A 20,352-nucleotide genomic window follows, 5' to 3' on the forward strand; every position below is an offset into this window, starting at 1 on the left:
TTGTCATCTCAATCTTTATTTACTTAAACAATTTTTGACAAACAATTTGATATCATAATACAATGGCTTTAACCATTCAATATCTGAACATGCCATACAGAACCTGAAATAAATAGGACTTTAATGCCAAATGTCAGTATGTACAAATGTGTAGTTGTCTAGTTTTCTCTCAGAGAACTTGAATTACAATATGCTGAAAGATTATTATGGAATTTTTGCCCAATGATGCCAAAGATGGAATTATACTGGTCAGTTTGGGAGTTTATACCTTTACATCATATGTACTAATTAAACTTGTGGTTAGACAGTCTGCTCTGTGTTACCAAACACCCTGCTGTCAAGTGTCAGTGAGAAGGACATTGAACCCTATCAGGGGCCCTGGAGAGTTATTCTGTAAATGTACCATGATGCTGCATTTTTTACCAGGTCATTATAATCTGTTAACAGGTATTCATTTCCATATACAGCCATGTAGTACATAATATCTGAATTATCTGTGCAGGGGTCATTGAATCCGGCCTATCAGGTGAAGGAAGTGGAGTTTACACTAAAACAGGTGACAAGTTGTGTCATAGGAAATTAGCCTTCTTACATAACTACCAGTGGTGGTGTCCGAACCTGGTGCATAAAAGGACAAAAAGGAAACTGATCTGAGTACTTCTTCCACCACTGATAACCAGGTTATGGAGGAGGATTTGAATTACAATATGCTGAAAGATTATTATGGAATTTTTGCCCAATGATGCCAAAAACTTACTGCCTACTGGAGGATTACATTTTTTTTTTAAATATCTGTTTTATTTTTACACTTATTGGCTCTGAAAATACAATATGTGCACCCTACCTGTAATTGTATGTTGTTGTTTTTAAAGCTTATAATAACAGGCTTTGTTGACAGATGGAGGCAGGGCGTTTTCGGCTGTTTGAACTGCAGGCCCCCCTGCAGGGGTGTACATAGATCTAACAGGTGTATGTATATGATAATTAGTTTTTAGTTCTGTTGGCCTGATTAGCTAAAAGTTTCAGTGGTTAAACCAGGCAGACGGCGTGTGAATGATGTGCTTGAGTAACTAGGAATTTTTATCCAGGATCAATAATTACTCAACTCAATTACATCACTGGTTTAAAACTATACCCGCCTGGCTTCACAGAACACTTTGTGGATTACTCGACACACTCTCCAAAGAGTCGGTCCAGCCAGTGGTCCAGCCAGTGACCCAGAGTGGGTCCAGATATAAGAGCTCATCACCTGCACAAGAGCCCCTCTCTCTTCACCTGCTGGTGCTGCTGCTGTTTTGCTTTTCAAACATCCATCCATACTGACTTCCACAGTTTTTTTATTTTTTTGATGTTTTAAATGAATAAGCCTGTTTATTAATTATCAACGTGTCTTTTGTCGCAGCTTTTTTGTGCCGGGCTGTGACAGATACTTCAGACCAATGTCAGCTCTGCTAAGGTCCTGTGCTCTCAGTCTCAGATATGTGGATGGACTCAAACACAGTAAGGCTGGGAAGTTATGCAGCACAACTTTGCTCCAGTGGTGTCGGTAAGTTTAATGTTTTTTCTTTTGTTTTTTTTAAATGTTCAGGGGTCAAATGGCAACATGGTCAAAAAAATTTACTGGTGTTTGTTCCATTAATGGTTCATTGAAAATATAGCTTAGAAAAAAAACATAGTTTTTAATTTCAAGTGACAACAGATTAAAAAATAGTAAAAAAATAAATATATAAATATTAATAATAATAACGTACACTAAAGACTTTTTCCTTAAATTTTTTTTAAAAAGTACTTGGATCAACACTTACTAATTCAACTGCACATTAAGAGTTCTTAAAGACTCAACATATTGGAAAGTGTTTACCTTTATAATTCAAAAAAAGAGAAAAAAATGATCTCACATAATCAAAGAAGGAATTCCTGATATTCTCGCTGGCAATATAAAGATTAAAAAACATTTGGCCCACATGCATTCAAGGACTAACCATGCCTATTACGTCTGTCAATAATATGCACTCAGTGTTTTTAGTGCACTAAAACAACGGCTCCTCAAAATAGTTTTTTGCTTGCATTTGTCCTCTCAAACTTAATATTTTCTTGGCCATTAAGACTAAAGCAGATTTTATTGCCATGGTTTATTTTCATATTCATTAGGCTTATCCAAAATTTACTGTTTAAACAGCCTCAAGCATTCTGTGATATACGAAAGAGGAATTGTGAATTATAATTTTCCTCAAAATTGGCAGTAAATTTTGATGTTAAAATCATAATCCACGTTTGACCCTTGTGCTTTTTCCTGAATCTTGTTCTGTATGCCAGGTCCCTCCATGTGGACAGTCGTCCTCACAAACCCTCACTGACCAGCAGCTATGTCCATGGCACTTCCACCCTCTCTCTGGTCCCCCTGACTGTAGGCCAGAGCCTGGACTCCACAGTCCAGCGCTGGCCGGACCGTGAAGCTGTAGTCTTCCTGCAGGACGGCATCCGGAAAACCTTTGCACAGTTTCAACAAGATGTGGGTCTCAGATTTTGTGCCTTTATGCATCTATCAACCCTTAAACACTTTTCATGATATAATAATGATTCTCCTATTGCAATAATGAACACTCTGAGACAAGTAGTGACATCAACTTGTCAAATGTAACTTGTTTGTACCTTTTTTTTTTCCAGTGTTAACATTTTAGGTTAAAATAATAGTTGTTTGGCCTTTTGACACCTGATTAAATCACACGTGGTAATCTTAAAGCACAAAATGCCTCCTTAAAACTATGATTCTGGTTTGTCAATGAATTTAAATGAAGCAGCACCCATCAAATTTAGTTTGACGATAGAAATTGGTTCTCTTATTTGGGAGAAATCATCAGCAAACTTTTCCAAACTACAGGAATAATTTTATTGCATGCAGTGGAAAAACACATGGACATAAAAGCTAGAAAGCTGTATTGTGAAATATCAGACTTTAAACAACTGCTGGTGAAGAATTATCTGATATTTTTGTGATATTTATTGGTGCAGGTTGACAAGGCGGCTGCAGGTCTGCTTGCTTTGGGCCTGAAGCGAGGTGACAGACTGGGAGTTTGGGGACCCAACACGTATGAGTGGATCCTTTTCCAGTTTGCTTCAGCCAAAGCTGGAATTATACTGGTCAGTTTGGGAGTTTATACCTTTACATTATATTTACTGTACTGATTAATCTTGCGGTTAGACAGTCTGCTCTGTGTTACCAAACACCCTGCTGTCAAGTGTACATAATATCTGAATGATCTGTGCAGGTGTCATTGAACGTGGCCTATCAGGTGAAGGAAGTGGAGTTTACACTAAAGCAGGTACGACAAGTTGTGTCATAGGAAATTAGCCTTCTTACATAACTACCAGTGGTGGTGTCAGAACCTGGTGCATAAAAGAACAAAAAAGAAAGTGATCTGAGCACTTCTTCCACCACTGATGACCAAGTAATTAATGTGCTGCTGAACCAAAATAAAATACAAAACCATGACATGACATTTTCATAGTAAAAGTAATCTTTACATAACAACATAAATTCAACAGAACTGATTTGTTGTATGCAGGTCCAGTGTAAAGCTGTCGTCTGCCCCACCAGCTTCAAAACCCAACATTTCTGTGAGATGCTGAGGGAGCTCTGCCCAGAGATCGACACGACGCCAGCAGGCATGATCAAAAGCTCCAGGTTTGACACAGCCAATATCAGATTTAATACATGTTATTCCTATTGTCATTATAGGAGTGTATATATATACCATAAATACTATGCAAAGGACACAATCTATATAGCTAATAGTTATGTGGATGTGATATGAATATCCCGTCTTGGGTGTGCCAGGGTGCCAGACTTGCGTATGGTGATTGTGACGGATAGCAGACAGCCGGGGATGCTCCACGTAGAGGATGTGATGCAAGCAGGGGAGAGTCGGCACCACAAAGAGCTGATGGATCTGCAGAGTAAACTGTCCTGTGATGAGCCCATCAACATCCAGTTCACATCAGTAATCTTCAATATTGCATCTTTCACAATATCACACATGTATTCTATAACTTGGACTGACATTATGATGTAACAGTGATTCAGATCAAGTCATGTTGCTTGTTTATTTGTTTCAGGGGACTACAGGGAGTCCAAAGGGAGCCAGTCTTTCCCACCACAATATTGTAAATAATGCCTACTTTATAGGTCTCCGAATGGGTTTTGGACTAAGAGTAAGTCTATATTTATCTCTTGATTTGAAAAAAAATACATACAGTGAAATGTAAGTAATGTTATTTTCCATGTTCCCATCAGCCTCAGGTGCGAGTGTGTGTGCCCGTACCTCTCTACCACTGCTTTGGCTCTGTGCTGGCAGGGATGAATATGGCAGTGCATGGTATCACACTGGTGTTCCCTTCCTCTGGCTATAACAGCCGAGCCAACCTAGAGGCCATTCAGAGTGAAAAGTATGGCACACTGCTCATCACCTTAATGACTTTCAAATATACAATTATTCACTTAAATTGATTCTTGTTTTTTTTCCGCTCAAGGTGTAATATAGTCTACGGCACTCCCACAATGTTCATTGACATGCTCAGCCAACCGGATTTACACAAGTATGATTTGTCATCAATGGAAGCTGGTAAGCGATTTGAAGACTAAAACATGATTAAAGGTACAGTGTGTAGGATTTGGCAGCATCTAGTGGTGTGGTTGCAGATTGCAACCAACTGCGTACCCCTCACTCCTTCTCCCTTTCCAAGACTGCGGTAACGTGAGCCGCCGAGTGCAAAACTGCGGCGAAGTGCGGCCAAACAAAAGTTACGAAAAGTTTAACTTTCAGCGGCGAAGTGCGGCCGGAGAGGACCTGCAGCCAACCAGTAAACAGATCCTGTGACTTCTGTTACATGTTGACTTGTGTTAGAAAATAATTACTTCCCGCCTGAAACCCATGAATACGCCTCCTGGACACAGATAAATGTAATTATTGAGGCAAACTGCACTTCGCCTCGTGTGAATTTGGCGTAAGTGGCTTTTTCTAAGCTAACGAAAACACGATTCTTAGTTTCAGGTGATAATACACTAATGAAAACTTCTGCCAATAGATTCCCAGAAATGTTACACGCTGTTCCTTTAATATGTTGTATTGAACTTGGTGTGATGTTTATGTGCTGCTGTGTTTTAGGCATCATGGCAGGTTCTCCCTGTCCTGCTGAGATTATGAGAAAACTGCAAACAGACATGAACATGAAAGAGATAACAGTGAGTGGTTACATGTCCTGTACCTTGTCAAATAATGCTGTATAAAACTTCTCCAGCATATAAAAACATGTGTACATCATGTTTTAATAGATAGCTTATGGAACCACTGAGAACAGCCCCCTTACATTTCTGGGATTCCCACAAGACGACGAGGAGCTGAAGATGAATACCGTTGGATGTATCATGAGTCACACTGAGGTATGCATTATTTGTTTTGCAGAGAAAACGTTCATATACATATCGCCATAACAACACTGTGACTCATGCCTGTGTGTCTTTACTACAGGCTAAAGTGGTGGACCCTGATAGTGGGGAGATTGTCCCTCTGGGGGTCCCAGGAGAGCTGATGATCAGAGGCAGCTGTGTGATGCACGGATACTGGGACGATCCTGAGAAAACCAGAGAGGCTATCTCCCCAGACCGCTGGTACAGGACTGGGTGAGACACAATATGTACAATGTATACTGAGTGTTTGTCTACAAGAGAAATTACAAAGGCGTGTAACTGGAACGGGTTGATGCTCACATGTTACTTTTTCTTCTACACAGTGACACGGCCAGTCTGAACAGTTTGGGATACTGCAGCATTGAAGGACGCATGAAGGACATGATCATCCGAGGAGGGGAGAACATCTACCCCGCTGAGATAGAGCAATTTCTCTTTACACATCCCAAAGTACTGGAGGTGCAGGTGAGACTCAGAGACACTGGAGGGCAGCAAAGATCAAATACATTATCTCCAAGCAGTCGACAGCAGACCTACATACACCTTGAAGCCATATTTTGTCTCTCTAAATGTGTGTAGTCGTTCTTTTTATGGTGCATTTCATGAGAATAAGTCTGTTTCCCAGGTGGTTGGAGTGAAAGATGAGAGGCTGGGCGAGCAGGTGTGTGCTTGCATCAGACTGAGAGAGGGCCAGACCTCCAGTACAGAGGAGATAAGATCATTCTGCAAAGGCCAGGTGAGAGGAGATGATGTGTGATAGATAAAATTGCTCAACATACTCAGAATCAGCACATCTGTACAGTTTGTGTTTTTCTCCCCCTCTAGATTTCTCACTTCAAGATCCCACACTATGTGATGTTTGTAGACAGCTACCCTCTGACAGCCTCTGGAAAGGTACGATACTTCTGCTTTAACACCAACATTACTGAACTATCAAGATGATTTACACTTTATTAATATAATGAGACTGAAATGACTGCTGCTTTCTGTTTTTTTTTCTAGATCAAGAAGAACGTATTAAAGGAGGAAATGGAAAAGAAATTAGGCCTTTAATTTTGTGGACCCTGATGGATTGTGTTTGAGTGCTGGGAAAGTCCAAAACCGAGCCAAAAGTTAATACTTTCTTTACCGAGTAGTGAACTGGGACTATATTACTGATCTGCTGCTGGACTGTACTTGAAATTCTTCTGCTTTTACCTCACATTTCACTCCTCATTACTTTGCCGTCTAAATGTTTACAGTGAGCCTGAAGTGGTTGAATGACATCTGAACGCCATCCACTAATGAAGGCCACAAGATATGACCGAAAGCTTTGGAAAATGTTTAGCAACTTTGTACTGTATCGTCTTTAATTAAAGTTTTCGACCCAAACTACACAACATATATTTGTCATCTCAATCTTTATTTACTTAAACAATTTTTGACAATTTGATATCATAATACAATGGCTTTAACCATTCAATATCTGAACATGCCATACAGAATCTGAAATAAATAGGACTTTAATGCCAAATGTCAGTATGTACAAATGTGGTACGCAAAAATACCATCCTTACAAGCTATATACACTGACTGTAGAACACATTTGAGTAACAGGGCTCATAGAGTGCCTAAAATGACATCTCATATTATCAAAATGAACACTAAAGATTTCAAATTATGCCTCAAGATGGTGACAAAAAGGAGAAATGTGTGGGCAAAATGGATTTAGACAAAACTTTGGCATGTAAAATGAATGCATTGCCAATATCCAACCTGCTAAAAATCCAAGTCAAACTAACATGAAGTTCACACAAAAATCAGCAAATGTGCTGCATGACAAAGGCCACAACGGACCATGAATTCATACACCAGCCAAAGTTAACAGACCGTCTCAAAAGGGGCTCCTTGAATCAGTTTACGTATCATTTGTGTGTGTTATTTAAAGCCAAATACACCTACTAATAGTACGAATCCACTGTGGATAATTGCCATTATATCAGAATGAGGTAAATGAGCCATCACAAGAATAAAAAAAATACAATAAACATAAAAAAGAAAAAGGCAAAACTGTTCCCTTGAAAGGTCAATGGATGTCCACAGAGGAAAACACTCGACTGCAGCAACACCTGTAAGGAGCAGTTTGTTTTAAGTGCAGGTTTAACCCAGAGGACAGAACCAGCTGATATTTCCAACCTTTAACATGGAGACTACTCCCAAATGAATAACAGCGAGTAGCCAGTAACAAGAGGAACGACTGCACTATGGCTACATGGCTTTGAACGATCAACATTCACTTCAGTCGTGAACATGGGGTCCAACTACGCCTCTCCAGCCCCACATTACAGATGCACACATGCAAATAGCAAAGAGGAAATATTGCATTTTAAAGCATACTGTGAGATAAATTAATTCATATGAACACATCCCTTTTTTTAAATATAATACATTCTAAATTGAAATTAGCTTAAATGTGCAATTTAAGTGAAAATACAGGAGGAAAAGAAGAAGGAAGCTGTGGTCTGTTGAGGACCTTTTGTCGGGGGGTAGTAGTTTTCAGATGAACAGTGGAACTGAGAATATAACGGTGCCACTTCAGAGTTGACATCTAGAGAGCGACGCATTTGCAATGACATTCATACAAGCGCAGTACAGTACAGCTTTTAGGCACATGCAAGTATGCGGTAGGATCATATGCACAGGACTGTGCACCTACTCACAGATGCATTTGGAGCTGCAAACTGGAGGCTTCGTATAGTCGAACCTCTATTCCACACATCACGTTCAAAAAGTGCACAATCCCAAACAGGCACACATCACTCTTCCTTTCACACACACACATACACACACACACACACACACACACACACACACACACACACACACACACACACACACACACACACACACCTAGCACACAATGTAACGGTCTTTCAAGTGTCCTCTCGGTTCCCACGTTGTGTTGGGTGGATAGGAGTTTCAGTAGAGGTTAATGTGGTGTAGGGACGCCTCACACACTCAGAGGAAGCATGCCCGGTGGAGACACGGCTCTGGATGTCGCGATGGAGGTCAAGGAGCTGGGGTCCAATCCGTTTACAGTCCTGCAGTTGGACATGAACAGTATTAGCAAACCCATATACACATGGCAAAAACAAATATGCACAAAACCAGGGAGAAGAACTTGCTAAAAAGACTCACGTTTTGTCAAAGTAAGTGGTGTGTAGAGAGTGAGAGAACTTTGTGGCGTTGCTGTTGATGAGTTTGCCGTTGTCTGTCGAGTAATTTTTTCGTGCTGCTTGGTCTTTGGTAAAGTTCCTACAGGCGGCGATTTTGGACTCCAACGCCTAGTCACAAAACAGGAGAAACAATCTGTGTTTAGCTTCATCATCATCATCATCATCATCATTATCATAAACATTCGTAGGAAAAAGCACGAAGAATACGTTGTTGAAAGTCGTGCTGAGCGTCACGAAAAAAGGAAATTCGTGTCTATGTACACGAATCAAATAGATTACATTTTGTGACTATATCACGACGTGCTGTGAGACTGTGTTGGTTCCTCAGTGTTCTGCAACGTATTTGGACAATTAATGTAATTATGAGTTAAATTAAAAGGGAATAACACCTACCCCGACTTTCCTCAGGAGATCACCAACAATATTAAGAGCGGAGATTCTCGCAGAAGGAGTGAGGGATGAGTTGCCACAGCCGTTGGTCAATCCTGCACAAGGACACAAGCTGATATTAGAACACATATCAGAGAATTTCCCATTTCACGTGTGCAATAAAGAGCGAGATCCTGACCTTTTGGGCTGATGAAGGTGTGCTCTATGCTCTTTCCTACGGGTGTGGCTGGGAGGGATAAAGAGGCCTGCACTGCAGAATCTATCTTGTCGATGTCTAAGGTGGGTGAGCTGGGTGCTGACATCCTGTCTGTAGTCCGCTCCCGTACCGCCAGCTCTTGTCTCAGGTCTGCAGAAGAAAGCTCATGAAATACTTCTCCACTAACACACATGACATATTGCATGCAAAATGGGCAGAATGGATTTTCATCTTTACCTCGTGCTTCGTCTTTCAGCCGCTGCACAGATACTAGAAGAGACTCCTTCTCATCCAGTTCACTTTCCAGGAAGGCATTTCTCTCAATGGCCTGGTTTAAACGGCCCTCAAAGTCCTCAAGAGACACTATTGTTGCCCTGCACAGACGTAGAGGTTGATTGTTAAAACCTTTTATGAACATTACAGTAGGTCCAGTCGCTATAAAATCTAAATACAGCTAGAATTCAGGCTGACCTTTTGGCTCTCTCCAGGTCGTCGTTGGCCTGCTCAAGCTCTCGGACGTATTTGTGGAGCTGCTCCTTGATGCTGCGTGTCTGGCCCAGGTCATCCTCTAGCATAGAAATCTGTTTATAACTCTGTGCATACTGATGCTCCAGCTTGTCCTGATATAGAGAGAGTGAAGAAGAGAAAAGAGCATGGGAGTGAGTGTGTGTAGAGAAACAAGGACATCAAAAAGACCTATTGTTCCAAAAAAAAAAAAAAAAAAAAATCCACTTTGATTTCCTTCTGCTGAGGCATGCAGTGTGAAAGTTCCATTTTATATACTATACAATAAATAACAGCATGGTGAATCACAAGACTGATAGTAAAGATAATCTTCCACACATTATTTCACTTTCAAAGAGCCTCTGTGTTCTCTAGGGAGGCCCTGTGGTGCTTTACGGTACAGTTAGCGTGCCTGTATCGTGGTTCCTGAGGCACAAAGACAGGAAAGCATGATCCATGACGTCTCTGGTTCATTCACGCAGTTTGTTTTTAGCATTAGCTGCTGCGATCACGCTCACATGTTGGGCCATGTGAAACATCACACTACTTTTCTACATTCACAGTCATTTGTTCAACTTGATCCCCAGACGAGAGCACGCTGAATGAATGTGACTACCGTTCATGCCTGCAGTGATAAAGAACCAGGCTTGTCCTTGCACTTTTCTATTTTCTGCCAATCCAATTAAGGAGTGCTGGAGGATTACCTAAGAGCCTGCCTTTTTAACACCTAACATAAAAATAAGATGTTGGACCTTGTACTCCAGGATCTAACAGAGCTCAGATAACCTCTTAAGTAACCACAAATTACTTTATTGGTGTCCTGACCCAGAGACAGTCAAAGCGAGCCAAATCCCCAAATAAACTAGTTACCTTGAGGTTGGACACCTCGTTCTTCAGTCTCTCGTTTTCAATTTGGAGGTCTCGAAGGCGGTGTTCGGCCTGGCCGAGCTGCGCCTCCAGCTCGGCTTCAAGCTCCCGGCTCCCTTCCTGGAACTCCTGCAGCTCCTCCTGGGCATCATAGCAACTGCATGGCACAGACACAGAGGGGAAACATAAACAATCATTGTCATTTACCAGCTACCCTGTCCACTGTCCACTGTCCACCATTCAATTCTGTATAGCTGACTGGCTGAATGACCGCGGGCAGAAGCTCTAGAAAACTGACTGGCTTTTGTCCCCGTAAGGTGAGCCAGGCTCGGGCATGTTCTAGTAGCTATATCTCCAATGGCCGGGAATAAACCTGCATGAAAAGCCCAGTTGTAGATTTTTAACCTTCAGCTCTGCCTGTGCCAAACAGGAAACGGTGCACGGCTCAGCATTGTCGAGTTAAGCATTCTAAATATACAGCTCTAAAGAGACAGCTGAACTGTGACGGTTCAGAAGTAGCTCAGGAAAAACAGACCTGCTGTCACGAGTCCTCAGCTGTGGGAGAAGTTAAAGGTCAGAGGTGAGGAGTAAATGATGAGAGGCCACAGGAACAGGATGAGGACGTGTGCTAAGAAACAGGATGTGTGTGTACACGCTGGTCAGGGCTGGCCACATGTAGAGAATCTAAAAACACACACGATAACTCATAATGGAGTTCTGACATGTGTAGATTAATTTAGGTAAACAATTCAACGTGGAATAGGAAGAAAAAATAAATCTGAGTGTATGTAATCTGTCAGGGGTGTGCACACACACACACACACACGATGACACCATGGTTAACCCTGCTCTGAGATCAGCTGACTTGTGCTGGGATAATGGCCCTCACAGTGGCTCTACGGAGCGCTGGAATCCATGAATCAGTTGTTGTGCCGGGGTCGTTCCACACATACCAAATGCCACAGTTGCTGCTTCATCAGCACGCTGGGCCCTATAACTTCTCTATTTGACAGTCAGGTTCTCACACATTTCCTGGTTTTAAACAACCAAAAACACTCTTAATGATGTGTGGCGTAGAAAAGCATGGAAGTGCATTACATATTATCAAATCTTTTAGTGATAGTCATAAACTGTATGATGTCGCCTTGTCACAACCAAATGGAAAAAGTGAAGTTTAAAAATATCACTTCAGGGAGATAACTTTTCAGTACTGTACAAGTGATCCTGAGAAAATACATGGAGCAAAACATGTGTGAGACAAGCCACTGTGAGTTCTTTTTTCCATGGGTTGAGGTTTTTTCCTCTCTGTACCCACAGCGGGAATTTCTTAGAAACCCACCAGGACTTTAACCCTCTCTGTGCAGGTTCCTTTGAGAGTACGACGGGGCCCCGACTCCACAAATAGAACACACAGTTCAAACAGAGATTTACACACACTCACATGCACCGCTGCTGCCTACAGGAACACAGACCCGTGGTCTGCGTAGTTAAGAAGTCAAAGATGTAGTCATTTCCTCCCGAGCAAGCCGCAGATATTTGTGGGCACTGATTTCGAAAAAGCCTGTCTGGTCATTCGCCTTATATGGCTAAACACCGGTTTCTGTGTTGAAACTTTATACGCATCCACAAAACTACATATTCAGCATAATAACAGCTGCCTATTACGTAAGAGTGACCGACTACAACTTTTTAAAACAAAGTTAGCCTCCTGCGGTTTGGAGTTTGTGCTTATTTCATATGGGGGGGTTGACACCATCTGTTAGTTGGTTCAACGTTTTTGCGAGACAGATCACAAAATGACACATTTCTACATAACCCAATTTGCAAAATGAGCTTAGTAGGGCAAACAGCAACTGAGAACACAACAGAACATAAATATAGAAAACGTTAACTTGTCAAATGAGAAGTGAAGCACACTGCCTACCTTTTCTTATATTTGAGGGCTTGGGACTTCCAGTAGTCAACTTCCTCATCCTTTGACGTAAATTTGGGAATCATCTCTTTGTCCATGTCAGGGCACCCTGAGGATGAAAGATTAAACATATTTATTAGCCTCACAGCAGTTTCCTTTAGCTAAAAGTACATGTGAAAGTCACGCAAGGGGCTAAAAGTGGAACAAGCGTTGAATAGTGGAAAAATCAAACTAGCAGGTGGCTCAAACATAGTACAAGACTTTCATTATTTGCATCCTTTGGCGTGTAGAATCATGCACAGTGCATTCCCTTCTTATCTCAGTGCTGAACAAACAGGCAAATCAAGATTGAAACATTTCTCTCATTCCTCACTGGAGAAGATAACATATCTCTCTTGACTGGAAAGTGACAAACATGCCATGTCCTCCTGCTGCTCTGAGGTCATATCATCCTTAGTTACTCATGAATCACTGACTCTGATGGGAAAATCACCCAATTATTTAGAAGCTGGGTTTTCTTAAACTGACTGAGGCCAACATGGGAAGCCTTTCTATGAGTGAACAGCCTCAATGATATCCAGTGCCTAGCCTAGTAGAAGTGTGCCTCCTTTATTAATACATTTCTAACCTTACAGCTCAACTCATGTGATGTCAGCGTAACTAATTCATTAAAAGGCAACCCATAAATTAAGTGTGGCTAATGCCGAATAGATGAAAGCTGTCTGTTGTAGCTTAGTTCAGAAGTTTTAACCGTGTTTTTCATCTTGCTTCCTGTTTGCAGAAATAACACTTTACTAGACGGTTGTTCCTCTTTTCTGGTGAGCTAATAAACTCTGCTTCACTCTGTGAGCTGTGTGGACCAACGATTTCAGGAAATTATTAAAAACACATCTGGAAAGAGCCGCTGTGTGTGTTCTGCGTGGGGGGGGGGGAACACAGCTGCCGCCCCGCCAACACTCCCCATTGCTGTAACTCCAGGAATATTCATAATCCGAACAGAGATTATAAGGATTTCCTGCAGATAGGTCAGACATCTAGTGGATGAAACACAGGACTGAAGGTCGAGCAAACTACGCTCAACAGTTTAAGTGTTATTTTGACCAGACTAGCCTGTCTTGTGCTTTAGGCGAGGAGGGGTGTGTGTGTTATTTCCCTTGCCAAGCCGGTCTAGACTCAGAGGGATGGAGAGGCTCTTCCCTTTAAACATTCCTCTGAGATGACGTCATCAACAATTTACCCGCCTCACGTGTCCGTACACTACTTTGGAAATGACGAAGGAAACTCGAAGGCCAAAATACCCCGTGGGTGGAGAGCGGGAAATGTTCCCAAGCTGCTACTGACGTAACATGTTAGTTGTATATCAAATCCATCTAATAACTCCAGAGAACAAATCAAAATGTTTCTTCTGATTACATACAGAAAACAGAATTATTAGGTGATCTAACAAAACATAGCAGATTTGTATTTTTTAGGATGTTGAATGGGATGCAGTGATTTCTATTGATCCCCGTGTATCTTCAAAAGGCATGAGCAACAGGAAACTGTTTCCATGGTGATTCAGATCTAAGGCCTTATTAGGAAAATCATGGCTATTTATCATCCCACTGACCAATGACAGGAGCTACCAAAGCTATTTCACATATTTAGGACAGATGTGGACACACTGGTGCCGTACTGGTAACACAATACATCACTTCAAATGACACAAAAAAGGGTTCAGTTACATGACCTAACAGGTCAACAGCTGAGACTCTGCCAGAACAAATGACAATTCCTGTTATCTCTCATTTCAGCATCCCTTTTGGAGCGGTGTCAGCTTGACCCCTGGATCTATCTGTCAGTTATAACAATACCAGGACAGGCGGCAAAGATGGTATGGAAATGATAGGGAAAGGTTGTGAAGAAAGAGTTTCCCTTTCCAACATTTGTGCCTCTACATCCTCTTTTGCTGCAGATGACTAGGTGCTTACTAAGAGTTCAAGTGCTCCCACTGATCTTAGCCACATTTTTTATAATGAGGCCTATGAGAGGGGTGAGTCAAATACCTCTTTGTAGTCTTATTGGTTTGCTCTAATGTGAATCAGACCTACATGTTTTACAGGGTGTGGTGGTGGTGGTAGTGTTATCCCCTGACTTGGGGCCCTTGTGTTAGGTTTAAGCTGCAGGATGACATGCTAGGAAGAGGTTAAAAATAATCACACTATTTATCAAAGTGATCATTAAAAAAAAAAAAAAAATGTGGCTTTACTGTAAAAATGACAATTGATTGTCATATTCAGACAATATACACACTGGGAAAGGTTGTGAAGAGAGAGTTTCCTTTCCAACATTGTGTGTCTCTACATCCTCTTTTGCCTCAGATGACTAGGTGCTTACTAAGAGTTCAAGTGCTTCCACTGATCTTAGCCACATTTGTTATAATGAGGCCTATGAAAAACAGTCCTAAAGATGAGTAGACTGACATTTATGACAGTTTGACAGGGTGTGGTGGTAGTGTAGTGTTATCCCCTGACTTGGGGCCCTTCATTTCAGTCCCTTGTGTTAGGTTTAAGCTGCAGGAGGACATGCTAGGAAGATACTAGAGGTTCAAAATAATCACACTATTTATCAAAGAGATCATTAAAAAACTAAAAATTAGGTTTTACTATATAAAATATCAATTGACATGCATCATATTCAGACAGTACACACACTTTCGCAAAAGAAAACAGTCCTAAAGATGACTAGACTGACATGTCTGAGGCCACATCTGATCAGCATCAGGTTGTCATCATCTAGCTGCTAGGTGTGTTGTGTTAGTGTGTGGATATCTGATGTTACTACGTGGGTTGACTGACAATGCCAAACAGTAGCTTAAAGCTGTATGCTGTTATTAATAGATAACAGATAACACCACATATACAAAGTGAAAATGAAAGACATATGAATCTGTGGGCTTTTAAACCCGAGCTCGAGCTGTCATCTCGGTCATCACACCGGCTGAACGCGACAGTTAGACACGTTAAACACAGTTATAAACGGGCTGTTTTCACGGTTAAATCCGGTACCTGCTCATGTCAAATCGGTGTCCAGCTATCTTGTGTGTTCAGAAGGTCTTCTTCCAGCCGGTGTTACATCCAACAGACTCCTCACTACCCTGCTAGGGCCTCGGATGATACTGGAGTGACTGAGAGATGAGATGAGAGAGGTGGTGTTTAGGAAACTGCCAACGCGTCTCCCGGAACTCGACGTAAGTCCAGACACAGACGTACGTGCTGACGTAATTCACGTTACGTCAGAACTGGGCAGGGCTGCTATAGAAATAGATGTACTAGAGTGCTGCACCCTTTTGTTTTTTTTTTTACTGTAGAATTACTTCTGTAGAATTGTAGGTAAATAGTTTTCACCACAGTGACCACAAGGTGGCATATGCTTTCCAGAAACCACCACCACACAGGTACAAGGCAACATCAAGACAATATAGGCTTCTATAATATTATTTTCTATTTCTATTTTTCTCAATTATAGTCTATTTTGGGGGCCAATATTAGCTGGGAATGTGCCCTTAATTTTTTAATTGTTTTACATCACTGCATTTTTGCCTCACAGTCTGATTATTATTATTATTATTATTATTATTATTATTATTATTATTATTATTATTATTATTATTATTATTATTATTATTATTATTATCATTATTTTTCTTTTTATGTGTCACCTATCAGCAAATCCACCCATGCCTGTTCTTCTGTTCTTGTCATTATCATAATATTGTACCTCTTTTAATATTTTTGGTACTACAAGGTTTCACCTCTTTTCAGTGTTTTAGTATGTGGGAATGTACAGTATGTGTATTGTCTTATTGCGATGAGATGTTGTTGTTGTTGTTGTTTTTGTTGTTTGCTACTGCGGCAAAACCAATTGCCCCTCGGGGACAAATAAAGGTCTTGAACTTGAACTACAAATGGCTTATTTTATATGCAGTCCATGAGCTGACAATAGAATTTAAACTATTGCCCCCATATAAGAAACTCACAGAAAACACTGGACTAAAACCCAATAAAATTAGCCTTATATGTGGGCATAAAGGCCTACATTATTCATCTGATAAATTTTAAATTAAAAACTTTTAATCTGGAGTAACTAAAAAAAACGGAGGCAACAATTTTCAAATATTTTTGTAAGTTTAGTGAACTTCTTGGTTTGAGTTGGGCAAACTCAATAATGTATTGCAAGTAGGGCTGTCAAAGTTAACGTGATAATAACGCAAACGCGTTATTATCACGTTAACTTTGACAGCCCTACTTGCAATACATTATTGAGTTAATGCCACTAATTTCTTTAACAAAAGATTTCTTTAATACAACTTGCGATTTTCAGGTTCTAGCAGGCTCAACGCTCCAAACTTACGCTAAATTTTGGAGAGGATAAACTGCATGACCATTTTCAAAGGGGTTCCTTGACCTCTGACCTCAACATATGTGAATGAATATGGGTTCTATGGGATTTCCCTTTACAGACATGCCCATTTTATGATAATCACATGCAGTTTGGGGGAAGTCATAGTCAAGTCAGCACACTGACACACTGACAGCTGCTGTAGCCTGTTGGGCTTGAGTTTGAGCAAATCTACATTTTATTTAAATGTAGGCTGTGTGAACAGTGAATGGCTTTTTTTTTTTTTTGCACTTCTGAGTCATCACAATATAGCTGTGGCTTTGAAAATATCACCATTTGGTCAGATGTGCTAGTTTTGCCCATATTTAAGGAATCCCAGTGTGCACAGTGCAGTATGAGGAACATGAAATGTGAACCAGCTTGGCCACTTGAACTGCCAGTGATGCCTTCATGCAGGGGACCCAATCAGAGAAGTCAGTGCAGTCAGAGGTGGCAGGTCCTGTTTTACAAGGTGCATGCAGCTCTCTCGCCTCCACCCTCAGCAGCCACAGATAAAGAAAGTCATGTGCTGAGGTTCACACAAAAGGTAAAGACGTTTTAGTCTAAATAATTTGCTGCAGTGGTTAATTTTCCTTTACAATGGCATTATATAAGGAAGACAGCCAGGAGGACGCACAAGAGTGTCCAGTGTGCTATGAGTGTCTGTCTGGCACTGAGAGGACTCTGAGCTGCGGACATGTCTTCTGCCACGACTGTCTGGTTAAAACCTTGGTCAGCATCCACAGCGTTGGGAGCACCATCAGAGACACTATCGTCTGCCCTATCTGCAGACATCTTACATTCCTCAAGAAACAGAAAGAAGCGCTTTTGTCCCTTGCAGAGGACAAGGATCCAGGTGAGGTTCAGACTCTGGAGGTTCCTCTACCTGCGCAGCCGAGAGAGCTCCAAGACGCACGGCGCGCCTCCACGGACAGCTCACTTGGAGAGGTTACCTGGATCTCTCGCTGCTGTATGGGGGTGTCTGATCGGATCCGTCGACAGAGGCTGATCAGCCCCAGCCATAACGCATCTCAGATCTTTATCATAAGCGCCCAGGGTCGACCCATGGCTGAAGACGACGCGCTCAGTGTGGTGATGACTGTGGTGCAACCCCAGCGCAGGAGAAGACGCATCAGGATTTGCACGACTGCACGATGCCTGCTCGTTTTGCTGTCAGTGTTCACTGTAGTGGCACTGGTGGCTGCAACTTTACCCTGGATTCTGTTGGCGTAGCCTATAGTGATGATGTGGATGAATTATGAAGTGCCAATAAGGGAATGATGAACTGACATTTATAGAAAGCATCTTCTCATCCATGCACGGAATGAAGTTTATCCACCAGCTTATATGCAATGAAGTGTGTGAAGCAGTTTATTTGTCTTACTGACCAACATAATCTGATGCATTTCAGTAAATAATCAATGCACTGAAAAGTCAATATGTTAAATTATACTTTCATGTGGATGAATTATGAAGTGCCAATAAGGGAGTGATGAAATTACATTTATATAGAAAGCATCTTCTCATCCATGGAATGAAGTTTATCCTATGCAATGAAGTGTATGAAGCAGTTTATTTGTCTCAACATAATCTGATGCATTTCAGTAAATAATCAATGCACTGAAAAGTCAATATGTTAAATTATACTTTAGTTTGCAACATGGTTGTCATTTCCTTCCCTGATTTTTTTAAGGAAAAGTCTGGGAGTTTATATGCATGTCTATGTCCTTTATGTGCATTACCAAGAAAATGTACAAACCAATATGTTAAATTATACTTTAGTTTGCAACATGGTTGTCATTTCCTTCCCTGATTTTTTAAGGAAAAGTCTGTGAGCTTATAGGCATGTTGTCTATGTCCTTTATGTGCATTACCAGGCAACAGTCTGAACTATAGTAAAGGTTAAAGCGTTGACAGCTCTTTTGTTTTGCATTCCTCTCTGTGACATGTTCTACCTGTTTTTATGAGAATGAAACAGAAGCAAGAGATCTTAACAATTTCAAAGCACTCCCAAAAGCTTGTTAATCCAACAAGAGTGGGACATCTTGAATTAATTTCAACAATTAAAAAAAGGGTTTGGCAGAAAGATATGCAATAAAAACCATTTAACCCTATAATCCCGTTGTTGTTAACTCAAGTCATTGTTGTGTTACTCTGTTGTTGGATACACTGTTTCCAAGCAGCAGGAAAAAAAAACTGTTACTGTAAAACTGTAAACTGCAGAGCTACAACATCTATCAGGATTATTTTGTGTATCCTAAAAAGAAAAAAGAAAGGGTTACATTTAGACATTATTGGTTTATCGAGGAAACAAAGTGTGATAACAAAGACGTTGTTATAACAGTCAGGTTGTCATGTTGACAGACTTCATCTCCTCCTTACATTACAAGGAAAGATGTCAGACATTTTGAAAAGAAAATCTCACACAATTTCCATTTTAAACTTTCATTTTACACCCGCTGATCAAGTGGGAACATGTTTAATATGCAGATTGGAGGGCGTTAGTGGTTTTATTAGACCCCCCTCAGTAACATCCTATACAGCGTATGTCTGGCCCCCCTTGTAGTGTGTATAAAGACGGTGTAAACAGAGCCACCTTTAAAACTTTCAGTGAGAAATAATTGATGCCCCCATGGCAGTCTGAAGGAGATAGACTAGCAGGTAGGGATGAGCTGAGCCTGGCTGTAAGGAGATACACCTGCTGGACTGTGGCGTTATATTACTACTCTCTGTTTTAAGGATCCAGATTGAGATGGAGCAGAGAGACGTTGGTTCAACAGAAGTATATGTAAAAACTAAGAAATTATCATATGACAACAGATTTCTTAGAGAGAGTCAAATGTTAATTTGCTCTTGAACATATAGAACAAATATGAAGTGAGTGACTTGGTTGTCAGAATGAGTTTTAGTCAGTATCGTCACCATCCTGATAAACGTGTACACACTCCTAGTTTCCTCCTGCTGCTGCAACCCCTCAGCCATCCTGCTGGACCAGTCCTACAAGTTACACACCTGAAGAAACCGCTGTTTTTAAGCCATAGCCGGTTTCTCAGTGAATGGGAGGAGGATAATAATGATTAATTTCATTTAATGAGTCAGACTCTTTAGATGATATTCCTGTTGGTGGCTTACATGGCAGTGGATGGACCAACCATAAAAGTGAGAAAAAACACGTAAAGGACCCCCAATTTCAAGGCAAAGACATAATAGGTAAAAAATTCTAATACTAGCAATTTATTCAGGTCAAAATTATTATAGTACTAAGAGTGGGAAAATTGCTCAGCTGTCAGATTTCTCCACCAGTGAGCATATATGCTCATGCTGTTGAATACATTCCTATATGACAGGATTAACCTCCAGGCGCTGGTGGAAGAAGTCAGAT

The 20,352-nt window shown here is 41.0% G+C and overlaps 3 protein-coding genes across 3 annotated transcripts; 2 read left to right on the forward strand and 1 right to left on the reverse strand.

Moving 5' to 3' along the window:
- Positions 1–1,382: 1,382 nt before the first annotated feature.
- Positions 1,383–6,818, forward strand: LOC119501213 (medium-chain acyl-CoA ligase ACSF2, mitochondrial-like). Its single transcript, XM_037791405.1, has 16 exons — positions 1,383–1,546; positions 2,317–2,512; positions 3,013–3,141; positions 3,270–3,323; positions 3,567–3,685; positions 3,839–4,001; positions 4,117–4,212; positions 4,295–4,446; positions 4,531–4,622; positions 5,166–5,242; positions 5,333–5,440; positions 5,529–5,680; positions 5,791–5,932; positions 6,093–6,203; positions 6,293–6,361; positions 6,470–6,818. Exons 1-16 carry the CDS (start codon positions 1,440–1,442, stop codon positions 6,518–6,520), a joined length of 1,818 nt encoding a protein of 605 aa, XP_037647333.1. The 5' UTR covers positions 1,383–1,439; the 3' UTR covers positions 6,521–6,818.
- Positions 6,819–6,850: 32 nt separating this feature from the next.
- Positions 6,851–15,777, reverse strand: ndel1b (nudE neurodevelopment protein 1-like 1b). The gene is made up of 9 exons (XM_037791403.1): positions 15,599–15,777; positions 12,564–12,660; positions 10,643–10,796; positions 9,740–9,888; positions 9,506–9,642; positions 9,251–9,418; positions 9,076–9,167; positions 8,645–8,790; positions 6,851–8,547 (listed from the first exon to the last, which is right to left on the reverse strand). Exons 2-9 carry the CDS (start codon positions 12,647–12,649, stop codon positions 8,457–8,459), a joined length of 1,023 nt encoding a protein of 340 aa, XP_037647331.1. The 5' UTR covers positions 12,650–12,660; positions 15,599–15,777; the 3' UTR covers positions 6,851–8,456.
- A 1,641-nt stretch (positions 15,778–17,418) lies between these two features.
- Positions 17,419–19,087, forward strand: LOC119501212 (RING finger protein 222). The gene has a single exon (XM_037791404.1). The coding sequence runs from the start codon at positions 17,571–17,573 to the stop codon at positions 18,201–18,203; it is 633 nt and encodes a 210-aa protein (XP_037647332.1). The 5' UTR covers positions 17,419–17,570; the 3' UTR covers positions 18,204–19,087.
- Positions 19,088–20,352: the final 1,265 nt, after the last annotated feature.

Source organism: Sebastes umbrosus, chromosome 14 (genome assembly GCF_015220745.1).
Source record: "Sebastes umbrosus isolate fSebUmb1 chromosome 14, fSebUmb1.pri, whole genome shotgun sequence".
Taxonomy (NCBI): Eukaryota; Metazoa; Chordata; class Actinopteri; order Perciformes; family Sebastidae; genus Sebastes; species Sebastes umbrosus.